Below are 22,452 nucleotides of genomic sequence, written 5' to 3' on the forward strand. Positions count from 1 at the left end.
GGTGTAGATAGGGGATGCCAAGATGCCAACACAACACCAGGAGATGTAACCAACTGGTGTAGATAGGGGATGCCAAGATGCCAACACAACACCAGGAGATGTAACCAACAGGTGTAGATAGGGGATGCCAAGATGCCAACACAACACCAGGAGATGTAACCAACAGGTGTAGATAGGGGATGCCAAGATGCCAACACAACACCAGGAGATGTAACCAACTGGTGTAGATAGGGGATGCCAAGATGCCAACACAACACCAGGAGATGTAACCAACAGGTGTAGATAGGGGATGCCAAGATGCCAACACAACACCAGGAGATGTAACCAACTGGTGTAGATAGGGGATGCCAAGATGCCAACACAACACCAGGAGATGTAACCAACAGGTGTAGATAGGGGATGCCAACACAACACCAGGAGATGTAACCAACAGGTGTAGATAGGGGATGCCAACACAACACCAGGAGATGTAACCAACAGGTGTAGATAGGGGATGCCAAGATGCCAACACAACACCAGGAGATGTAACCAACTGGTGTAGATAGGGGATGCCAACACAACACCAGGAGATGTAACCAACAGGTGTAGATAGGGGATGCCAACACAACACCAGGAGATGTAACCAACAGGTGTAGATAGGGGATGCCAACACAACACCAGGAGATGTAACCAACAGGTGTAGATAGGGGATGCCAACACAACACCAGGAGATGTAACCAACAGGTGTAGATAGGGGATGCCAACACAACACCAGGAGATGTAACCAACAGGTGTAGATAGGGGATGCCAAGATGCCAACACAACACCAGGAGATGTAACCAACTGGTGTAGATAGGGGATGCCAACACAACACCAGGAGATGTAACCAACAGGTGTAGATAGGGGATGCCAAGATGCCAAAACAACACAAGGAGATGTAACCAACAGGTGTAGATAGGGGATGCCAGGATGCCAACACAACACCAGGAGATGTAACCAACAGGTGTAGATAGGGGATGCCAGGATGCCAACACAACACCAGGAGATGTAACCAACAGGTGTAGATAGGGGATGCCAAGATGCCAAAACAACACAAGGAGATGTAACCAACAGGTGTAGATAGGGGATGCCAGGATGCCAACACAACACCAGGAGATGTAACCAACAGGTGTAGATAGGGGATGCCAACACAACACCAGGAGATGTAACCAACAGGTGTAGATAGGGGATGCCAGGATGCCAACACAACACAAGGAGATGTAACCAACAGGTGTAGATAGGGGATGCCAAGATGCCAACACAACACCAGGAGATGTAACCAACAGGTGTAGATAGGGGATGCCAAGATGCCAAAACAACACAAGGAGATGTAACCAACAGGTGTAGATAGGGGATGCCAAGATGCCAACACAACACCAGGAGATGTAACCAACAGGTGTAGATAGGGGATGCCAAGATGCCAAAACAACACCAGGAGATGTAACCAACAGGTGTAGATAGGGGATGCCAACACAACACAAGGAGATGTAACCAACAGGTGTAGATAGGGGATGCCAAGATGCCAAAACAACACAAGGAGATGTAACCAACAGGTGTAGATAGGGGATGCCAAGATGCCAAAACAACACAAGGAGATGTAACCAACAGGTGTAGATAGGGGATGCCAAGATGCCAAAACAACACAAGGAGATGTAACCAACAGGTGTAGATAGGGGATGCCAAGATGCCAAAACAACACAAGGAGATGTAACCAACAGGTGTAGATAGGGGATGCCAACACAACACAAGGAGATGTAACCAACAGGTGTAGATAGGGGATGCCAGGATGCCAACACAACACAAGGAGATGTAACCAACAGGTGTAGATAGGGGATGCCAACACAACACAAGGAGATGTAACCAACAGGTGTAGATAGGGGATGCCAGGATGCCAACACAACACAAGGAGATGTAACCAACAGGTGTAGATAGGGGATGCCAAGATGCCAACACAACACCAGGAGATGTAACCAACAGGTGTAGATAGGGGATGCCAGGATGCCAACACAACACCAGGAGATGTAACCAACAGGTGTAGATAGGGGATGCCAGGATGCCAACACAACACCAGGAGATGTTGTGGTCTTAAACAATAAATAAAAAGTATTTAAAAATATATATATTGTGCCTTCCTGTATTTATACTTAATCTATTCTACTGAGCCATTTACTTTATGTTCATATTCGTATCTTTTATTAGTTCTTATTGTTGTTGTATTGACGAGAGAGAACCTGCAGGTAAGCACGTCATTGGACGGTGAAAACCATGTGTATCCCGTCTTGGTTATGTTGAGGGATAGGTTGTTATTCTGGCACCACCCGGCCAGGTCTCTGACCTCCTCCCTATAGGCTGTCTCGTCGTTGTCGGTGATCAGGCCTACCACTGTTGTGTCATCTGCAAACTTAATGATGGTGTTGGAGTCGTGCCTGGCCATGCAGTCATGGGTGAACAGGGAGTACAGGAGGGGACTGAGCACGCACCCTTGGGGAGCTCCAGTGTTGAGGATCAGCATGGCAGATGTGTTGCTACCTACCCTCACCACCTGGGGGCGGCACCTCAGGAAGTCCAGGATCCAGTTGCAGAGGGAGGTGTTTAGTCCCAGGATCCTTAGCTTAGTGATGAGCTTTGAGGGTACTATGGTGTTGAACGCTGAGCTGTAGTCAATGAATAGCATTCTCACATAAGTGTTCCTTTTGTCCAGGTGGGAAAGGGCAGTTTTGAGTGCAATAGAGATTGCATCATCTGTGGGTCTGTTTGGGTGGTATGCAAATTGGAATGGGTCTAGGGTTTCTGGGACAATGGTGTTGATGTGAGCCATTACCAACCTTTCAAAGCTCTTCATGGCTACGGACGTGAGTGCTTACGGGTCTGTAGTCATTTAGGCAGGTTGCCTTTGTGTTCTTGGGCACAGGGGCTATGGTGGTCTGCTTGAAACATGTAGGTATTACAGACTCAATCAGGGACATGTTGAAAATGTCAGTGGAGACACCTGCCAGTTGGTTAGAGCATGCTCGCAGTACACGTCCTGGTAATCCGTCTGGCCCCGCAGCCTTGTGTATGTTGACCTGTTTAAAGGTCTTACTCACGTCGGCTACGGAGAGCGTGATGACACAGTCGTCTAGAACAGATGATGCTCTCATGCATGCCTCAGTGTTGCTTGCCTCGAAGCGAGCATAGAAGTGATTTAGCTCATCCGGTAGGCTCGTGTCACTGGGCAGCTCGAGGCTGTGCTTCACTTTGTAGTCTGTAATTGTTTGCAAGCCCTGCCACATAAGACGAGCATTGGAGCCGGTGTAGTATGATTCAATCTTAGCCCTGTATTGATGCTTTGCCTGTTTGATGGTTCGTCGCAAGGCATAGCAGTATTTCTTGTAAGCTTCTGGGTTAGAGTCCCGCACCTTGAAAGCGGCAGCTCTACCCTTTAATTCAGTGCGAATGTTGCCTGTAATCCATGGGTTCTGGTTGGGGTATGTACGTACAGTCACTGTGGGGACGACGTCCTCGATGCACTTATTGATAAAGCCAGTGACTGATGTGGTGTACTCCTCAATGCCATCGGAAGAATTCTGGAACATGTTCCAGTCTGTGATAGAAAAACAGTCCTGTAGTTTAGCATCTGCTTCATCTGACCACTTTTTTATAGACCGAGTCACTGGTGCTTCCTGCTTTAATTTTTGCTTGTAACAGGAATCAGGAGGATAGAGTTGTGGTCAGATTTACCAAATGGAGGGCGAGGGAGAGCTTTGTACGCGTCTCTGTGTATGGACTACAGGTGATCTAGAAATGTTTTCCCCTCTGGTTGCACATTTAACATTTTGATGGAAATTTGGTAGAACTGATTTAAGTTTCCCTGCATTAAAGTCTCCGGCCACTAGGAGCGCCGCCTCTGGGTGAGTGGTTTCCTGTTTGCTTATTTCCTTATACAGCTGACTGAGTGTGGTCTTAGTGACAGCATTTGTCTGTGGTGGTAAATAAACAGTCACGAAAAATATTGCTAAAAACTCTAGGCCAGTAGTGTGGCCTGCAATTTATCACAATATACTCTACTTCAGGCGAGTAAAATCTAGAGACTTCTTTAGATTTCGTGCACCAGCTGTTGTTTACAAATATGCACAAATATGCACAGACCCCCCCCCCCCCCCCCCTCGTCTTACCGGAGTGTGCTGTTCTATCTTGCCGGTGCAGCGTGTATCCCGCTAGCTGAATATCCATGTTGTCATTCAGCCACGATTCCGTGAAACATAGGATATTACAGTTTTTGATGTCCCGTTGGTAGGATATTCGTGATCGTACCTCGTCTAGTTTATTGTCCAATGACTTCATGTTGGCGAGTAGTATTGACGGTAACGGTAGCTTTCCCACTCGCCTTTTCCGGGTCCTGACCAGGCAGCCGGCTCTTTGTCCTCTGTACCTGCATTGCTTCCTCTTGCAAATAACGGGGATGTTGGCCCTGCCGGGTATTTGGAGAATGTCTTGTGCGTCTTGCTTGTTGAAGAAAAAATCTTTGCCTAATCCGAGGTGAGTGATCGCTGTCCTGATATCCAGAAGCTTTTTTTTGCCTTAAGATGCGGTTGCAGAAACATTATGTACAAAATAAGTTACAAATAAGACCCTTTACTCAGTACGTTGTTGAAAAACCTTTGGCAAAGATTACAGTCTTTTTGGGTATGACTCTACAAGCTTGGCACATCTGTATTTAGGGAGTTTCTTCCATTCTTCTCTGCAGATCCTCTCAAGCTCTGTCAGGTTGGATGGGGGGTGTTTCTGCACAGCTATTTTCAGGTCTTTCCAGAGATGTTAAATCGGGTTCAAGTCTGGGCTCTGGTTGGGCCACTCATGGACATTCAGAGACTTGTCGCGAAGCCACTCCTGCGTTGTCTTGGCTGTGTGCTTAAGGTCGTTGTCCTGTTGGAAGGTGAACATTCACCCCAGTCTGAGAACCTGAGCACTCTGGAGCAGGTTTTCATCAAGGATCTCTGTACTTTGCTCTGTTCATCTTTGCCTCGATCCTGACTAGTCTCCTAGTCCCTGCCGCTTGAAAAACATCCCCACAGCATGATGCTGCAACCACCATGCTTCACTGTAGGGATGGTGCCAGGTTTCCTCCAGACGTGACGCTTGGCATTCAGGCCAAAGAGTTCAATCTTGGTTTCATCAGACCAGAGAATCTTGTTTCTCATGGTCTGAGTCTTTAGGTGCTTTTTGGCAAACACCAAGCAGGCTGTAATGTGCCTTTTACTGAGGAGTGGCTTCCGTCTGGCCACTCTAACATAAAGGCCTGATTGGTGGAGTGCTGCAGAGATGGTTGTCCTTCTGGAAGTTTCTCCCATCTCCACAGAATAACTCTAGAGCTCTATCAGAGTGATGTATCTCACTAAGTGTTTTATTAGGTCCCCCTGCTTTAGTAATATACAGTAGCTTCTTACTTGTAAATAATTGTAAAACTGAGAGTTTTGGAGGTTGTACTTTTTCGATAGATTCTGAAATGTATCTATCCCCTTGTCTGTGAATCTCTGATGATACCTGCTCATCACCAATCATACTTGGCTTGAAGTCGCCGTCCATTACAATTAGATCAGGTCTGTTTGGATACGTTGTGTTTTGGTGATCTTACACCGTTGGTGTAATTTACACAGGTATTTTCTATTTTCCTAATGTGTGTATTGATTGTCTTCATAAAAATAGTTATACTTTTTGTTTTTTCCACTTGTTGGATTTCCATCTGTCTCCATTTAGCTGTTAATGCTGGATTCATCCTTACAATAAATTATTTTAATTGGACGGCTATGTAATAATCAATAAGGTTTGGTAATGCTAGTCCCCCTGCTTGTTTATGTTGTTTGATTGTTGTAAAATTTGACACTGGCTTTATTTAGGGAGGAAGATATTGGTAGATTCCGGAAAAGGAATACAAATCTTGGGAGGACATTAATTTTAATAGTTTTAATTTTTCCTGTTATTGTTAAAGGTACTAATTTCCATCTTTGTAGGTCCAGTAAAAGCTGGTTTTCCAATGTTTCAAAGTTATACTGATGTAGTTTTGTTAGATCTTGGGGGATAGTAATTCCGAAATATTTCAATTTTTTTATATCCCGTTTAAATTCAAACTTAGTTTTGATGTCTTGGGATATTGATTGACCTACTGTCATAGCTTCTGATTTCCCTGTATTTAGTCTGTACCCAGACATGACACTGGATTGTTTTACTTCATCCATAATAGTGGGAACTAACTGAGGTATGTTGGTGTAGTAGAGAATCACATCGTCTGCGTACATTGCTAATTTGTGTTCTTTCTGATTGATCTGCAGACCTTGAATTCTCTGATTATTTTTTATATTTTCAGCTAACGGTTCCATATTTAAAATTAAGATTGAAGGTGACAAAGGATCACCCTGTCTTGTCCCCCTTCGGAGGTCAAAAGAGCGTGATAGTGTTCCATTTACCCTTACTCTGACATTTGGTGTTTTATACATAATTTACAGCAGTTCAAGATAGTTTCACAAAAGTAAAAATTGTTACATTTCGAAGATGAAAGGCCATAAAACCCTTTCAAATGCTTTCTCTGCATCTAAGGTTAGCATCGGCAGTTTATGTTTTTTTACTGAGAAAGTGTTCCATTACATTAAACGTTTGCCTGACATTATCGCTCAAGAGTCTGTGTGGTCAGAGTTTATGATGTCAGGGATTATAGTACTTAGTCTATTTCCAATAATTGATGTAAGCTATTTTTGGCCGCCATTCAGCAACGATATTGGTCGATCCAATGCACATCCTGCTGGATCTTTACCTTCTTTATGAATAAAATGAACAACAGAGGAGCTCTAGGTTGGTGTGTACTCTGTTGTTGAGAGCCCAGTTGAGGGCTTTACAGAAGAAAGGTACACTGTCTTGTTTGAATTCCTTATAGAATTCATTAGTGTATCTATCACTACCGAACATTTGTCATTTTTTTGTTTTTTGAATGGTAATCATCAGTTTTTCTTCAGTTATTGGTTTAATTAACTTTGCATTTTGTTCATCTGTCACTTCAGGTATAAAAAAAAAAATCTGTGTATTTTTTATTTACTCTATGTTAGATTCTTGTACCTCTGGAATATAGAGTTTTTGGTCATATTTGGCAAATTCATTAGCTATTTCGGTTCTTTTAGTAAGGATTTCGGAGTTATCTTTAATTCCTGGTATGTTGGCCTTTTTACTTTTTCTCAGTCTGCAAGTCATTTCTGGGCTTTTGGGCCATTATTGTAATATTTCTATCTAGTAAATATGAATGTTTTTTCTATATTGTCCGACTTAATTTGATTTAGGCATTTTTATATCAGTAGGTTTCCATTACTTATATGTTTACTTTGAAGCCCGATTAAGGTCTTTTGTAGTTCTAATGTTTATTTCTCTATAATTTTTTAAGAAGCATATGATATTATCTCACCTTGAAGCACTGCCTTAGCCCATTCCCATACCATTATAGGGGAGACCTCTCCAAAATCATTCCTTTCCAGATCTTTTTTTTAGTGTTGCCCTTTTTCTATTCTTAAATTGAATGTAATGTAGATGTTAATAATTTAATCTCCAAACTGTGGAGCTTTTCTCTAGTTCCATATTTATTTTCATATTTAGCATGATCCGATATTTCCATTGCTCTAATGTGGCAGTTGATGACTTTGGCTACATCCGTTTTAAACACGAAGAAATAGTCTAATCTTGAGTATTTCTTATGTGCTGTAGAGTAGTATGTAAAGAAATTTTCTTTGGGGTGTAAAGTTCTCCAAACATCTATCAGACACACCTCTACGTCTGCCCTTATTAGTATCACTGCAGCCTTCTCTGCCTTGTGTTTCTGCTGCGTTGACAATCTAACGTAAAATTCATGATAAGGTTGAGGTCTCCTCCCATTACTGTCGGCCCTTTTGCCTTTTGCCGTGAGAAGTAGTTTTAGCATTTTGGATATCAATTCGGGTCCTTGTTCAGGTGGGTTATATACAGTGGTCTTTTGATACTTAGGTATATTTTTTGCAATACATTTACTTTGATACTTGGGTATATTTCAAACCAAATACTTTTAGGTTCTGGTACTTCCTGGATAAAGCTCCACGGTGATCTGCTACTAGTACTTCCTGTTTATAGCTCCAACATTGATCTGGAACTGGTACTCCCTGTGTATAGCTCCACGTTGATCTGCTACTGGTACTCCCTGTATATAGCTCCAACATTGATCTGGAACTGGTACTCCCTGTATATAGCTCCAACATTGATCTGGAACTGGTACTCCCTGTGTATAGCTCCACGTTGATCTGCTACTGGTACTCCCTGCATATAGCTCCAACATTGATCTGGTACTGGTACTCCCTGCATATAGCTCCAACATTGATCTGGTACTGGTACTCCCTGTATATAGCTCCACATTGATCTGGTACTGGTACTTCCTGGATAAAGCTCCAACATTGATCTGGTACTGGTACTCCCTGCATATAGCTCCAACATTGATCTGGTACTGGTACTCCCTGCATATAGCTCCAACATTGATCTGGTACTGGTACTCCCTGCATATAGCTCCGACATTGATCTGGTACTGGTACTTCCTGTATATAGCTCCACAGTGATCTGGTACTGGTACTCCCTGTATATAGCTCCACATTGATCTGGTACTGGTACTTCCTGTATATAGCTCCACATTGATCTGGTACTGGTACTCCCTGTATATAGCTCCACATTGATCTGGTACTGGTACTTCCTGTATATAGCTCCACATTGATCTGGTACTAGTACTCCCTGTATATAGTTCCACAGTCATCTGATACTTCCTGTATATAGCTCCACATTGATCTGGTACTTCCTGTATATAGCTCCACATTGATCTGGTACTGGTACTTCCTGTATATAGCTCAACATTGATCTGGTACTGGTACTCCCTGTATATAGCTCCACATTGATCTGGTACTGGTACTCCCTGTATATAGCTCCAACATTGATCTGGAACTGGTACTCCCTGTGTATAGCTCCACATTGATCTGCTACTAGTACTCCCTGTATATAGCTCCACATTGATCTGGTACTGGTACTTCCTGTATATAGCTCCACAGTGATCTGGTACTGGTACTCCCTGTATATAGCTCCACATTGATCTGGTACTTCCTGTATATAGCTCCACATTGATCTGGTACTTCCTGTATATAGCTCCACATTGATCTGGTACTGGTACTCCCTGTATATAGCTCCACATTGATCTGGTACTAGTACTTCCTGTATATAGCTCCACATTGATCTGGTACTGGTACTCCCTGTATATAGCTCCACATTGATCTGGTACTGGTACTCCCTGTATATAGCTCTACATTGATCTGGTACTGGTACTTCGTGTATATAGCTCCACAGTGATCTGGTACTTCCTGTATATAGTTCCACATTGATCTGGTACTGGTACTTCCTGTATACAGCTCCACATTGATCTGGTACTGGTACTTTGTGTATATAGCTCCACATTGATCTGGTACTGGTACTTCCTGTATATAGCTCCACATTGATCTGGTACTAGTACTCCCTGTATATAGTTCCACAGTCATCTGATACTTCCTGTATATAGCTCCACATTGATCTGGTACTTCCTGTATATAGCTCCACATTGATCTGGTACTGGTACTCCCTGTATATAGCTCCACATTGATCTGGTACTGGTACTTCCTGTATATAGCTCCACATTGATCTGGTACTGGTACTCCCTGTATATAGCTCCACATTGATCTGGTACTGGTACTCCCTGTATATAGCTCCACATTGATCTGGTACTGGTACTTCGTGTATATAGCTCCACAGTGATCTGGTACTTCCTGTATACAGCTCCACATTGATCTGGTACTGGTACTTCGTGTATATAGCTTCACATTGATCTGGTACTGGTACTCACTGTATATAGTTCCACAGTCATCTGATACTTCCTGTATATAGCTCCACATTGATCTGGTACTGGTACTTCCTGTATATAGCTCCACATTGATCTGGTACTGGTACTCCCTGTATATAGCTCCACATTGATCTGGTACTGGTACTCCCTGTATATAGCTCCACATTGATCTGGTACTTCCTGTATATAGCTCCACATTGATCTGGTACTTCCTGTATATAGCTCCAATCTTGTGTATTTTATTCCACTTCTATTACTATTTATTTATTTACTTTATGTTGGGAAAGGCTTGTAAGCAAACATTTCACGGTAAAGTCCACAACCATTGTATTTAATTTTATTTGTGTATGTGTGTGTGTGTGTGTGTGTGTGAGTGATGTGGCTAGACTGTTGTCTGAGGGTCAGTGTGATGGGGCTAGTCTGTTGTCTGAGAGTCAGTGTGATGGGGCTAGTCTGTTGTCTCAGAGTCAGTGTGATGGGGCTAGTCTGTTGTCTCAGAGTCAGTGTGATGGGGCTAGTCTGTTGTCTCAGAGTCAGTGTGATGGGGCTAGACTGTTGTCTGAGAGTCAGTGTGATGGGGCTAGTCTGTTGTCTCAGAGTCAGTGTGATGGGGCTAGACTGTTGTCTGTGAGTCAGTGTGATGGGGCTAGACTGTTGTCTGTGAGTCAGTGTGATGGGGCTAGACTGTTGTCTGTGAGTCAGTGTGAATGGGCTAGACTGTTGTCTGTGAGTCAGTGTGATGGGGCTAGACTGTTGTCTGAGAGTCAGTGTGATGGGGCTAGACTGTTGTCTGTGAGTCAGTGTGATGGGGCTAGACTGTTGTCTGTGAGTCAGTGTGATGGGGCTAGACTGTTGTCTGTGAGTCAGTGTGATGGGGCTAGACTGTTGTCTGAGAGTCAGTGTGATGGGGCTAGTCTGTTGTGTCAGAGTCATTGTGATGGGGCTAGTCTGTTGTCTGATAGTCAGTGTGATGGGGCTAGACTGTTGTCTGAGAGTCAGTGTGATGGGGCTAGACTGTTGTCTGAGAGTCAGTGTGATGGGGCTAGACTGTTGTCTCAGAGTCAGTGTGATGGGGCTAGTCTGTTGTCTGAGAGTCAGTGTGATGGGGCTAGACTGTTGTCTGAGAGTCAGTGTGATGGGGCTAGTCTGTTGTCTGAGAGTCAGTGTGATGGGGCTAGACTGTTGTCTGAGAGTCAGTGTGATGGGGCTAGTCTGTTGTCTCAGAGTCAGTGTGATGGGGCTAGACTGTTGTCTCAGAGTCAGTGTGATGGGGCTAGTCTGTTGTCTGAGAGTCAGTGTGATGGGGCTAGTCTGTTGTCTCAGAGTCAGTGTGATGGGGCTAGTCTGTTGTCTGAGAGTCAGTGTGATGGGGCTAGTCTGTTGTCTGAGTGTCAGTGTGATGTGGCTAGTCTGTTGTCTGAGTGTCAGTGTGATGGGGCTAGTCTGTTGTCTGAGAGTCAGTGTGATGGGGCTAGTCTGTTGTCTGTGAGTCAGTGTGATGGGGCTAGTCTGTTGTCTGTGAGTCAGTGTGATGGGGCTAGACTGTTGTCTGAGAGTCAGTGTGATGGGGCTAGTCTGTTGTCTGAGTGTCAGTGTGATGGGGCTAGTCTGTTGTCTGAGTGTCAGTGTGATGGGGCTAGTCTGTTGTCTGAGAGTCAGTGTGATGGGGCTAGTCTGTTGTCTGAGAGTCAGTGTGATGTGGCTAGACTGTTGTCTGTGAGTCAGTGTGATAGGGCTAGTCTGTTGTCTGAGAGTCAGTGTGATGGGGCTAGACTGTTATCTGAGAGTCAGTGTGATGGGGCTAGACTGTTGTCTGAGAGTCAGTGTGATGGGGCTAGTCTGTTGTCTGAGAGTCAGTGTGATGGGGCTAGACTGTTGTCTGAGAGTCAGTGTGATGGGGCTAGTCTGTTGTCTCAGAGTCAGTGTGTTGGGGCTAGACTGTTGACTTTGAGTCAGTGTGATGGGGCTAGACTGGTGTCTGAGAGTCAGTGTGATGGGGCTAGACTGTTGTCTGAGAGTCAGTGTGATGGAGCTAGTCTGTTGTCTGAGTGTCAGTGTGATGGGGCTAGTCTGTTGTCTGAGTGTCAGTGTGATGGGGCTAGTCTGTTGTCTCAGAGTCAGTGTGATGGGGCTAGACTGTTGTCTGAGAGTCAGTGTGATGGGGCTAGACTGTTGTCTGTGAGTCAGTGTGATGGGGCTAGTCTGTTGTCTCAGAGTCAGTGTGATGGGGCTAGTCTGTTGTCTGAGAGTCAGTGTGATGGGGCTAGACTGTTGTCTCTGAGTCAGTGTGATGGGGCTAGACTGTTGTCTGAGAGTCAGTGTGATGGGGCTAGACTGTTGTCTGTGAGTCAGTGTGATGGGGCTAGACTGTTGTATGAGAGTCAGTGTGATGGGGCTAGACTGTTGTCTGTGAGTCAGTGTGATGGGGATAGACTGTTGTCTGAGAGTCAGTGTGATGGGGCTAGTCTGTTGTCTGTGAGTCAGTGTGATGGGGCTAGACTGTTGTCTGTGAGTCAGTGTGAATGGGCTAGACTGTTGTCTGTGAGTCAGTGTGATGGGGATAGACTGTTGTCTGAGAGTCAGTGTGATGGGGATAGACTGTTGTCTGAGAGTCAGTGTGATGGGGCTAGTCTGTTGTCTGAGAGTCAGTGTGATGGGGCTAGTCTGTTGTCTTAGAGTCAGTGTGATGGGGCTAGTCTGTTGTCTGAGAGTCAGTGTGATGGGGCTAGTCTGTTGTCTCAGAGTCAGTGTGATGGGGCTAGTCTGTTGTCTGAGAGTCAGTGTGATGGGGCTAGTCTGTTGTCTGAGAGTCAGTGTGATGGGGCTAGACTGTTGTCTGAGAGTCAGTGTGATGGGGATAGACTGTTGTCTGTGAGTCAGTGTGATGGGGCTAGACTGTTGTCTGTGAGTCAGTGTGATGGGGCTAGACTGTTGTATGTGAGTCAGTGTGATGGGGCTAGACTGTTGTCTGAGAGTCAGTGTGATGGGGCTAGTCTGTTGTCTTAGAGTCAGTGTGATGGGGCTAGACTGTTGTCTGTGAGTCAGTGTGATGGGGCTAGTCTGTTGTCTCAGAGTCAGTGTGATGGGGCTAGTCTGTTGTCTGAGAGTCAGTGTGATGGGGCTAGACTGTTGTCTCTGAGTCAGTGTGATGGGGCTAGACTGTTGTCTGAGAGTCAGTGTGATGGGGCTAGACTGTTGTCTGAGAACCAGTGTGATGGGGCTAGACTGTTGTCTCAGAGTCAGTGTGATGGGGCTAGACTGTTGTCTCAGTGTCAGTGTGATGGGGCTAGTCTGTTGTCTCAGAGTCAGTGTGATGGGGCTAGTCTGTTGTCTGAGAGTCAGTGTGATGGGGCTAGACTGTTGTCTGAGAGTCAGTGTGATGGGGCTAGTCTGTTGTCTGAGACTCAGTGTGATGGGGCTAGACTGTTGTCTGAGAGTCAGTGTGATGGGGCTAGACTGTTGTCTCAGTGTCAGTGTGATGGGGCTAGTCTGTTGTCTCAGAGTCAGTGTGATGGGGCTAGTCTGTTGTCTCAGAGTCAGTGTGATGGGGCTAGTCTGTTGTCTGAGAGTCAGTGTGATAGGGCTAGACTGTTGTATGTGAGTCAGTGTGATGGGGCTAGACTGTTGTCTGAGAGTCAGTGTGATGGGGCTAGTCTGTTGTCTCAGAGTCAGTGTGATGGGGCTAGACTGTTGTCTGAGAGTCAGTGTGATAGGGCTAGACTGTTGTATGAGAGTCAGTGTGATGGGGCTAGTCTGTTGTATGAGAGTCAGTGTGATGGGGCTAGTCTGTTGTCTGTGAGTCAGTGTGATGGGGCTAGACTGTTGTCTGAGAGTCAGTGTGATGGGGCTAGTCTGTTGTATGATAGTCAGTGTGATGGGGCTAGTCTGTTGTCTCTGAGTCAGTGTGATGGGGCTAGACTGTTGTCTGAGAGTCAGTGTGATGGGGCTAGTCTGTTGTCTGTGAGTCAGTGTGATGGGGCTAGACTGTTGTCTGAGAGTCAGTGTGATGGGGATAGACTGTTGTCTGAGAGTCAGTGTGATGGGGCTAGTCTGTTGTCTCAGAGTCAGTGTGATGGGGCTAGACTGTTGTCTGAGAGTCAGTGTGATGGGGCTAGTCTGTTGTCTGAGAGTCAGTGTGATGGGGCTAGTCTGTTGTCTGAGAGTCAGTGTGATGGGGCTAGTCTGTTGTCTGTGAGTCAGTGTGATGGGGTTAGACTGTTGTCTGAGAGTCAGTGTGATGGGGCTAGACTGTTGTCTGTGAGTCAGTGTGATGGGGCTAGACTGTTGTATGAGAGTCAGTGTGATGGGGCTAGTCTGTTGTATGAGAGTCAGTGTGATGGGGCTAGACTGTTGTCTGAGAGTCAGTGTGATGGGGCTAGACTGTTGTCTGAGAGTCAGTGTGATGGGGCTAGACTGTTGTCTGAGAGTCAGTGTGATGGGGCTAGACTGTTGTCTGAGAGTCAGTGTGAATGGGCTAGACTGTTGTCTGAGAGTCAGTGTGATGTGGCTAGTCTGTTGTCTGTGAGTCAGTGTGATGGGGCTAGACTGTTGTATGTGAGTCAGTGTGATGGGGCTAGACTGTTGTCTGAGAGTCAGTGTGATGGGGCTAGTCTGTTGTCTTAGAGTCAGTGTGATGGGGCTAGACTGTTGTCTGAGAACCAGTGTGATGGGGCTAGACTGTTGTCTCAGAGTCAGTGTGATGGGGCTAGACTGTTGTCTGTGAGTCAGTGTGATGGGGCTAGACTGTTGTCTTAGAGTCAGTGTGATGGGGCTAGACTGTTGTCTGAGAGTCAGTGTGATGGGGCTAGTCTGTTGTCTGAGAGTCAGTGTGATGGGGCTAGTCTGTTGTCTTAGAGTCAGTGTGATGGGGCTAGACTGTTGTCTGAGAGTCAGTGTGATGGGGCTAGTCTGTTGTCTCAGACTCAGTGTGATGGGGCTAGTCTGTTGTCTCAGAGTCAGTGTGATGGGGCTAGTCTGTTGTCTGTGAGTCAGTGTGATGGGGCTAGACTGTTGTCTGTGAGTCAGTGTGATGGGGATAGACTGTTGTCTGAGAGTCAGTGTGATGGGGCTAGACTGTTGTCTGTGAGTCAGTGTGATGGGGATAGACTGTTGTCTGATAGTCAGTGTGATGGGGCTAGACTGTTGTCTGTGAGTCAGTGTGATGGGGCTAGACTGTTGTCTCAGAGTCAGTGTGATGGGGCTAGTCTGTTGTCTCAGAGTCTGTGTGATGGGGCTAGACTGTTGTCTGTGAGTCAGTGTGATGGGGCTAGTCTGTTGTCTGAGTGTCAGTGTGATGGGGCTAGACTGTTGTCTGAGAGTCAGTGTGATGGGGCTAGACTGTTGTCTGTGAGTCAGTGTGATGGGGCTAGACTGTTGTCTGTGAGTCAGTGTGATGGGGCTAGACTGTTGTCTGTGAGTCAGTGTGATGGGGCTAGACTGTTGTCTGTGAGTCAGTGTGATGGGGCTAGACTGTTGTCTGTGAGTCAGTGTGATGGGGCTAGACTGTTGTCTGTGAGTCAGTGTGATGGGGCTAGACTGTTGTCTGAGAGTCAGTGTGATGGGGCTAGACTGTTGTCTGAGAGTCAGTGTGATGGGGCTAGACTGTTGTCTGAGAGTCAGTGTGATGGGGCTAGACTGTTGTCTGTGAGTCAGTGTGATGGGGCTAGACTGTTGTCTCAGAGTCAGTGTGATGGGGCTAGACTGTTGTCTGTGAGTCAGTGTGAATGGGCTAGACTGTTGTCTGTGAGTCAGTGTGATGGGGATAGACTGTTGTCTGTGAGTCAGTGTGATGGGGCTAGACTGTTGTATGAGAGTCAGTGTGATGGGGCTAGTCTGTTGTCTCAGAGTCAGTGTGATGGGGCTAGACTGTTGTCTGAGAGTCAGTGTGATAGGGCTAGACTGTTGTATGAGAGTCAGTGTGATGGGGCTAGTCTGTTGTCTGAGAGTCAGTGTGATGGGGCTAGTCTGTTGTCTGTGAGTCAGTGTGATGGGGCTAGACTGTTGTCTGAGAGTCAGTGTGATGGGGCTAGTCTGTTGTATGATAGTCAGTGTGATGGGGCTAGTCTGTTGTCTCTGAGTCAGTGTGATGGGGCTAGACTGTTGTCTGAGAGTCAGTGTGATGGGGCTAGTCTGTTGTATGAGAGTCAGTGTGATGGGGCTAGTCTGTTGTCTGAGAGTCAGTGTGATGGGGCTAGACTGTTGTCTGAGAGTCAGTGGGATTGGGCTAGACTGTTGTCTGAGAGTCAGTGTGATGGGGCTAGACTGTTGTATGAGAGTCAGTGTGATGGGGCTAGTCTGTTGTATGAGAGTCAGTGTGATGGGGCTAGTCTGTTGTCTGTGAGTCAGTGTGATGGGGCTAGACTGTTGTCTGAGAGTCAGTGTGATGGGGCTAGTCTGTTGTATGATAGTCAGTGTGATGGGGCTAGTCTGTTGTCTGAGAGTCAGTGTGATGGGGCTAGTCTGTTGTCTGTGAGTCAGTGTGATGGGGTTAGTCTGTTGTCTGAGAGTCAGTGTGATGGGGCTAGACTGTTGTCTGTGAGTCAGTGTGATGGGGCTAGACTGTTGTATGAGAGTCAGTGTGATGGGGCTAGTCTGTTGTATGAGAGTCAGTGTGATGGGGCTAGTCTGTTGTCTGAGAGTCAGTGTGATGGGGCTAGTCTGTTGTCTGAGTGTCAGTGTGATGGGGCTAGACTGTTGTCTGAGAGTCAGTGTGATGGGGCTAGTCTGTTGTCTCAGAGTCAGTGTGATGGGGCTAGACTGTTGTCTCAGAGTCAGTGTGATAGGGCTAGTCTGTTGTCTGAGAGTCAGTGTGATGGGGCTAGTCTGTTGTCTCAGAGTCAGTGTGATGGGGCTAGTCTGTTGTCTGAGAGTCAGTGTGATGGGGCTAGACTGTTGTCTGAGAGTCAGTGTGATGGGGCTAGACTGTTGTCTGAGAGTCAGTGTGATGGGGCTAGACTGTTGTCTCTGAGTCAGTGTGATGGGGCTAGACTGTTGTCTGAGAGTCAGTGTGATGGGGCTAGACTGTTGTCTGTGAGTCAGTGTGATGGGGCTAGACTGTTGTCTCAGAGTCAGTGTGATGGGGCTAGACTGTTGTCTGTGAGTCAGTGTGATGGGGCTAGACTGTTGTCTGAGAGTCAGTGTGATGGGGCTAGACTGTTGTCTGAGAGTCAGTGTGATGTGGCTAGACTGTTGTCTGTGAGTCAGTGTGATGGGGCTAGACTGTTGTCTGAGTGTCAGTGTGATGGGGCTAGTCTGTTGTCTGAGTGTCAGTGTGATGGGGCTAGTCTGTTGTCTGAGTGTCAGTGTGATGGGGCTAGTCTGTTGTCTGAGTGTCAGTGTGATGGGGCTAGTCTGTTGTCTGAGAGTCAGTGTGATGTGGCTAGTCTGTTGTCTCAGAGTCAGTGTGATGTGGCTAGTCTGTTGTCTGAGAGTCAGTGTGATGGGGCTAGTCTGTTGTCTCAGAGTCAGTGTGATGGGGCTAGTCTGTTGTCTCAGAGTCAGTGTGATGGGGCTAGATTGTTGTCTGTGAGTCAGTGTGATGGGGCTAGTCTGTTGTCTCAGAGTCAGTGTGATGGGGCTAGACTGTTGTCTCAGAGTCAGTGTGATGGGGCTAGTCTGTTGTCTGAGAGTCAGTGTGATGGGGCTAGTCTGTTGTCTCAGAGTCAGTGTGATGGGGCTAGTCTGTTGTCTCAGTGTCAGTGTGATGGGGCTAGTCTGTTGTCTCAGAGTCAGTGTGATGGGGCTAGACTCTTGTCTGAGTGTCAGTTTGATGGGGCTAGACTGTTGTCTGAGTGTCAGTGTGATGGGGCTAGACTGTTGTCTGAGTGTCAGTGTGATGGGGCTAGTCTTTTGTCTCAGAGTCAGTGTGATGGGGCTAGTCTATTGTCTGAGAGTCAGTGTGATGGGGCTAGTCTGTTGTCTCAGAGTCAGTGTGATGGGGCTAGTCTGTTGTCTGAGTGTCAGTGTGATGGGGCTAGTCTTTTGTCTGAGACTCAGTGTGATGGGGCTAGTCTGTTGTCTGAGACTCAGTGTGATGGGGCTAGACTGTTGTCTGAGAGTCAGTGTGATGGGGCTAGTCTGTTGTCTCAGAGTCAGTGTGATGGGGCTAGACTGTTGTCTGAGACTCAGTGTGATGGGGCTAGTCTGTTGTCTGAGACTCAGTGTGATGGGGCTAGACTGTTGTCTGAGAGTCAGTGTGATGGGGCTAGTCTGTTGTCTCAGTGTCAGTGTGATGGGGCTAGTCTGTTGTCTCAGAGTCAGTGTGATGGGGCTAGTCTGTTGTCTCAGAGTCAGTGTGATGGGGCTAGTCTGTTGTCTGAGTGTCAGTGTGATGGGGCTAGACTGTTGTCTGAGAGTCATTGTGATGGGGCTAGACTGTTGTCTGAGAGTCAGTGTGATGGGGCTAGTCTGTTGTCTGAGAGTCAGTGTGATTGGGCTAGACTGTTGTCTGAGAGTCAGTGTGATTGGTCAGGATCTGGTTGCTGGTGGGGCCAGATTCTCTCAGAGGGTAGTAGACAGCCACACCAGTTAGTTTGCATTTTTATCTATTCTAACGGTTATTTACAGAGACCGCAGTCATTTCTCTGACCAATTATCGTCATCCAAAATTCCATGACCGTCACAGCCCTACTCTTAAACTCTGTCTCTCTGTCTCTCTCTCTCTCTTTCTCTCACTTTCTTTGTAACACACTCTCTTTTCCCCTTTCCTGTCTCTCACGATCTATCACACTCCTCTTCCTCCCTCTTTCTCTCAAACACAAACCTCTCTCTCTCTCTCTCTCCCTCCCTCCCTTTCTCTCACCTCTCTTCTCTCCAAAGTACAAGGTCTGCTGGGCCGTGTTGGACCACTGCAAGGAGGAGTTGTCACTCGCTGCCACACGGCAGGTCAGGGTTACCGTGCCGCCCACAGACACCGTCTCGTCCTGGGTCACCGGCTGCAAGGGGTCATCGTCTAGGCAACACAGAGAAGAGAGGGAAACAAAGAGGTCAGATTGAGGTGGTCATTTCAGTTACTGTCAGAGCCCTGGACAGGTAGGGGTTATCCCAAATGGCTCTGGAAAGGTAGGGTGTATTGTTGGCTCTGGTTTAAGGTAGTGCACTAAATAGGGAATAAGGTGACATTTTGGAGACACGACCATAGAGAGGGAAAACAGATAGGATGATAAATGGCGCAGCAGTAGCCATGGGGCTTTCTATGTAAGACTGATGAGTCTATAACCAGCCGGACGAGCCAGACACACATCCTGCGAGGTACATTCACTGGCTGCCTCCCAAATGGAACCCCTTGTCCCTATATAGTGCCCTGCTTCGACCAGGGCCGATAGGATGTACGTTGTGCATTATGTAGAGAATAGGGTGCCATTTGGGACATAGACACTGAAGGAGAGGCGTGATGAGAAGTATGGGAGCAACGTTCACTTGGGATGGGGACGGGTGGCATGAACCCCCCCCCCCCCCCCCCCCCACACACTTTGTGAAATTGCATTTTTGTCATCCCCCCCTCCCCAGTTTTATCATTGTACTGAGATACAAAACGTGGCACCGGTGTGCTTTAGGATTATGCAGACGCCTCAGAGCGGTCGGGTAGGCTGTTTTCTGGTTTCAGGCGGGTGGATTTATGACCTCACAAGGACAGATAGTGTGAAGGCAAAGCTTCCGAAAGGCTGGCATATAGGACCAGCACGAGAGAGATGAACAGAGGCAGCTGCTGTCTGTGTTGCGCTTTTTTTCTGAGCTGTAAAAGCAAGCAAAGCAGAAACTGGCTACTCTTAAGATGACTGATCTAGCTGGCAAGGTAACAGCTGTTTGACAGATTTTGTTTTATTTATTCCTAGTGCTAAGCTAGTAGTGTAACTGACATGTTACGTTGGCTAACGTTTCATCCCATCTCCACTGAAGTGAATGAACTACTAGCAGCTAGCTAGCTAGTAGCTACCACAGCCAGTTCAGCTCTAGCTAGTCTCTAGCTAGCTATCTGTCAGGTCGCAGTATCTAACAGCTGTTGTGTGTATGGAAATGTTTTGTAGCCTTTGTTTTGTCCCGTTTCAACGGAAGTAAATTTGATGATGTACCATTGTACCATTAGCTAAAGCTAGCCAAAAGTTGGCTAACGTTAGCAATAATTTTTGCCTCAATCACACTACACCTGAATCAAACAATGAAACCAGAGGCCAAACCATTAAATATATGTTTTTCGGCGCAATGTGAGTTTTTATTAGTCAGTATAGCAATATACCATTATTAAATAATCAGTTTCCCAAGCTATTTCCCTTCATTTCAAAGATTGAAACTATTTTAAGGCAGTCTGACAAATTTACAAACCATATCAAGGGTTGATAGAGGCTTTTCCCAATGACATAAAATATGTCAAACAAAAATGTTAGGAAGACCTGGGAGACGCTATTGATGAAGATACAGTTGAAGTCGGAAGTTTACATACACTTAGGTTGGAGTCATTAAAACTAGTTTTTCAACCACTCCACAAATTTCTTGCAAACTATAGATTTTGCAAGTCAGTTAGGACATCTACTTTGTGCATGACACAAGTGATTTTTTCCAACAATTGTTTACAGATAGATTATTTCACTTATAATTCACTGTATCACAATTCCAGTGAGTCAGAAGTTTACATACACTAAGTTGGCTGGGCCTTTAAACAGCTTGGAAAATTCCAGAAAATTATGTCATGGCTTTAGAAGCTTCTGATAGGCTAATTGACATCATTTGATTCGATTGGAGGTTTACCTGTAGATGTATTTCAAGGCCTACCTTCAAACTCAATACCTCTTTGCTTGACATCATGGGAGAATCAAAAGAAATGACCAAGACCTCAGAAAAAAATTGTAAGTCTGGTTCATCCTTGGGAGCAATTTGCAAACGCCTGAAGGTACCACGTTCATCTGTACCAACAATAGTACACAAGTATAAACACCATGGGACCACGCAGCCGTCATACCGCTCAGGAAGGAGACGTGTTCTGTCTCCTAGAGATGAACGTACTTTGGTGCGAAAAGTGCAAATCAATCCCAGAACAACAGCAAAGGACCTTGTGAAGATGCTGGAGGACACAGGTATAAAAGTATCTATATCCACAGTAAAACGAGTCCTATATTGACATAACCTGAAAGGCCACTCAGCAAGGAAGAAGCCACTGCTCCAGAACCGCCATAAAAAAAGCCAGACTACGGTTTGCAACTGCACATGGGGACAGAGATCATAGTTTTTGGAGAAATGTCCTCTGGTCTGATGAAACAAAAATAGAACTGTTTGGCCATAATGACCATCGTTATGTTTGGAGGAAAAAGGGGGATGCTTGCAAGCCGAAGAACACCATCCCAACCGTGAAGCACGGGGGTGGCAGCATCATGTTGTGGGGGTGCTTTGCGGCAGGAGGGACTGGTGCACTTCACAAAATAGATGGCATCATGAGGGAGGAAAACGATGTGCATATATTGAAGCAACATCTCAAGACATCAGTCGGGAAGTTAAAGCTTGGTCGCATATGGGTCTTCCAAATGGACAATGACCCCAAGCATACTTCCAAAGTTGTGGCAAAATGGCTTAAGGACAACAAAGTCAAGGTACTGGAGTGGCCATCACAAAGCCCTGACCTCAATCCTATTGAAAATGTGTGGGAAGAACTGAAAAAGTGTGTGCGAGCAAGGAGGCCTACAAACCTGACTCAGTTACACCAGCTCTGTCAGGAGGAATGAGCCAACATTCACCCAACGTATTCTGAGAAACTTGTGGAAGGCTACCTGAAACGTTTGACCCAAGTTAAACAATTTTAAGGCAATGCTACCAAATACTAATTGAGTGTATGTAAACTTCTGACCCACTGGGAATGTGATGAAAGAAATAAAAGCTGAAATAAATCATTCTTTCTACTATTATACTGACATTTCACATTCTTAAAATAAAGTGGTGATCCTAACTGACCTAAGACAGGGAATTTTTTACTAGGATTAAAAGTCTGGAATTGTGAAAAACTGAGTTTAAATGTTTTTGGCTAAGGTGTATGTAAACTTCCGACTCCAACTGTATGTTAGAATGCCCAGTCATGTTCATATAATCTCACATCAATTATTGCCGTTTAAGACCATCCATAGAAGTACTATATGCCAGTGAAACTGAATATCATGCACTCAGAAATGTAATGATTCTGCTGGAGGTGTAAAACACAAAAGGGGACATATTTGCATATGTTTTGGTCTTGTGAAGGCTGACTGAATTCTGGCAAAGAGTATCTTCTTTTATCTCTGCATGTCTACAGATTCTCCCTTCTACCTGTTTTTGTTTGCTTGAAAATGTTGATACCGGAGACTGTTATCAGAAGAAACTGTGCAACCTAGTATTTATAGAGGGCTAAGAAATGAATTACCATTAATATGAAGGGTCATTATCCTCCTACAATGGACGGCAGAAATGTCAAGTTATGCATCACTAGATTTGATTTATTACCAGATTAAGGGTACACTGGGAAACTTTCATAAGGTCTGAATGCCTTTTATGGAATTCTGTACGACAAAAGGAGTCTGTAT

At 45.8% G+C, this 22,452-nt stretch overlaps 1 protein-coding gene across 2 annotated transcripts in view; it reads right to left on the reverse strand.

The window, feature by feature from the left end:
* Nucleotides 1-22,452, reverse strand: part of LOC129813610 (cell adhesion molecule 3-like) — a 104,797-nt gene that overhangs the window by 40,148 nt on the left and 42,197 nt on the right. For both annotated transcript variants that reach the window (XM_055865950.1, XM_055865948.1), the window contains exon 3: nt 18,714-18,863. In XM_055865950.1, the coding sequence (XP_055721925.1) occupies nt 18,714-18,863 (150 nt within the window). The remainder of the gene's footprint in view (nt 1-18,713; nt 18,864-22,452) is intronic.

Source organism: Salvelinus fontinalis, chromosome 17 (genome assembly GCF_029448725.1).
Source record: "Salvelinus fontinalis isolate EN_2023a chromosome 17, ASM2944872v1, whole genome shotgun sequence".
Classification (NCBI taxonomy): Eukaryota; Metazoa; Chordata; class Actinopteri; order Salmoniformes; family Salmonidae; genus Salvelinus; species Salvelinus fontinalis.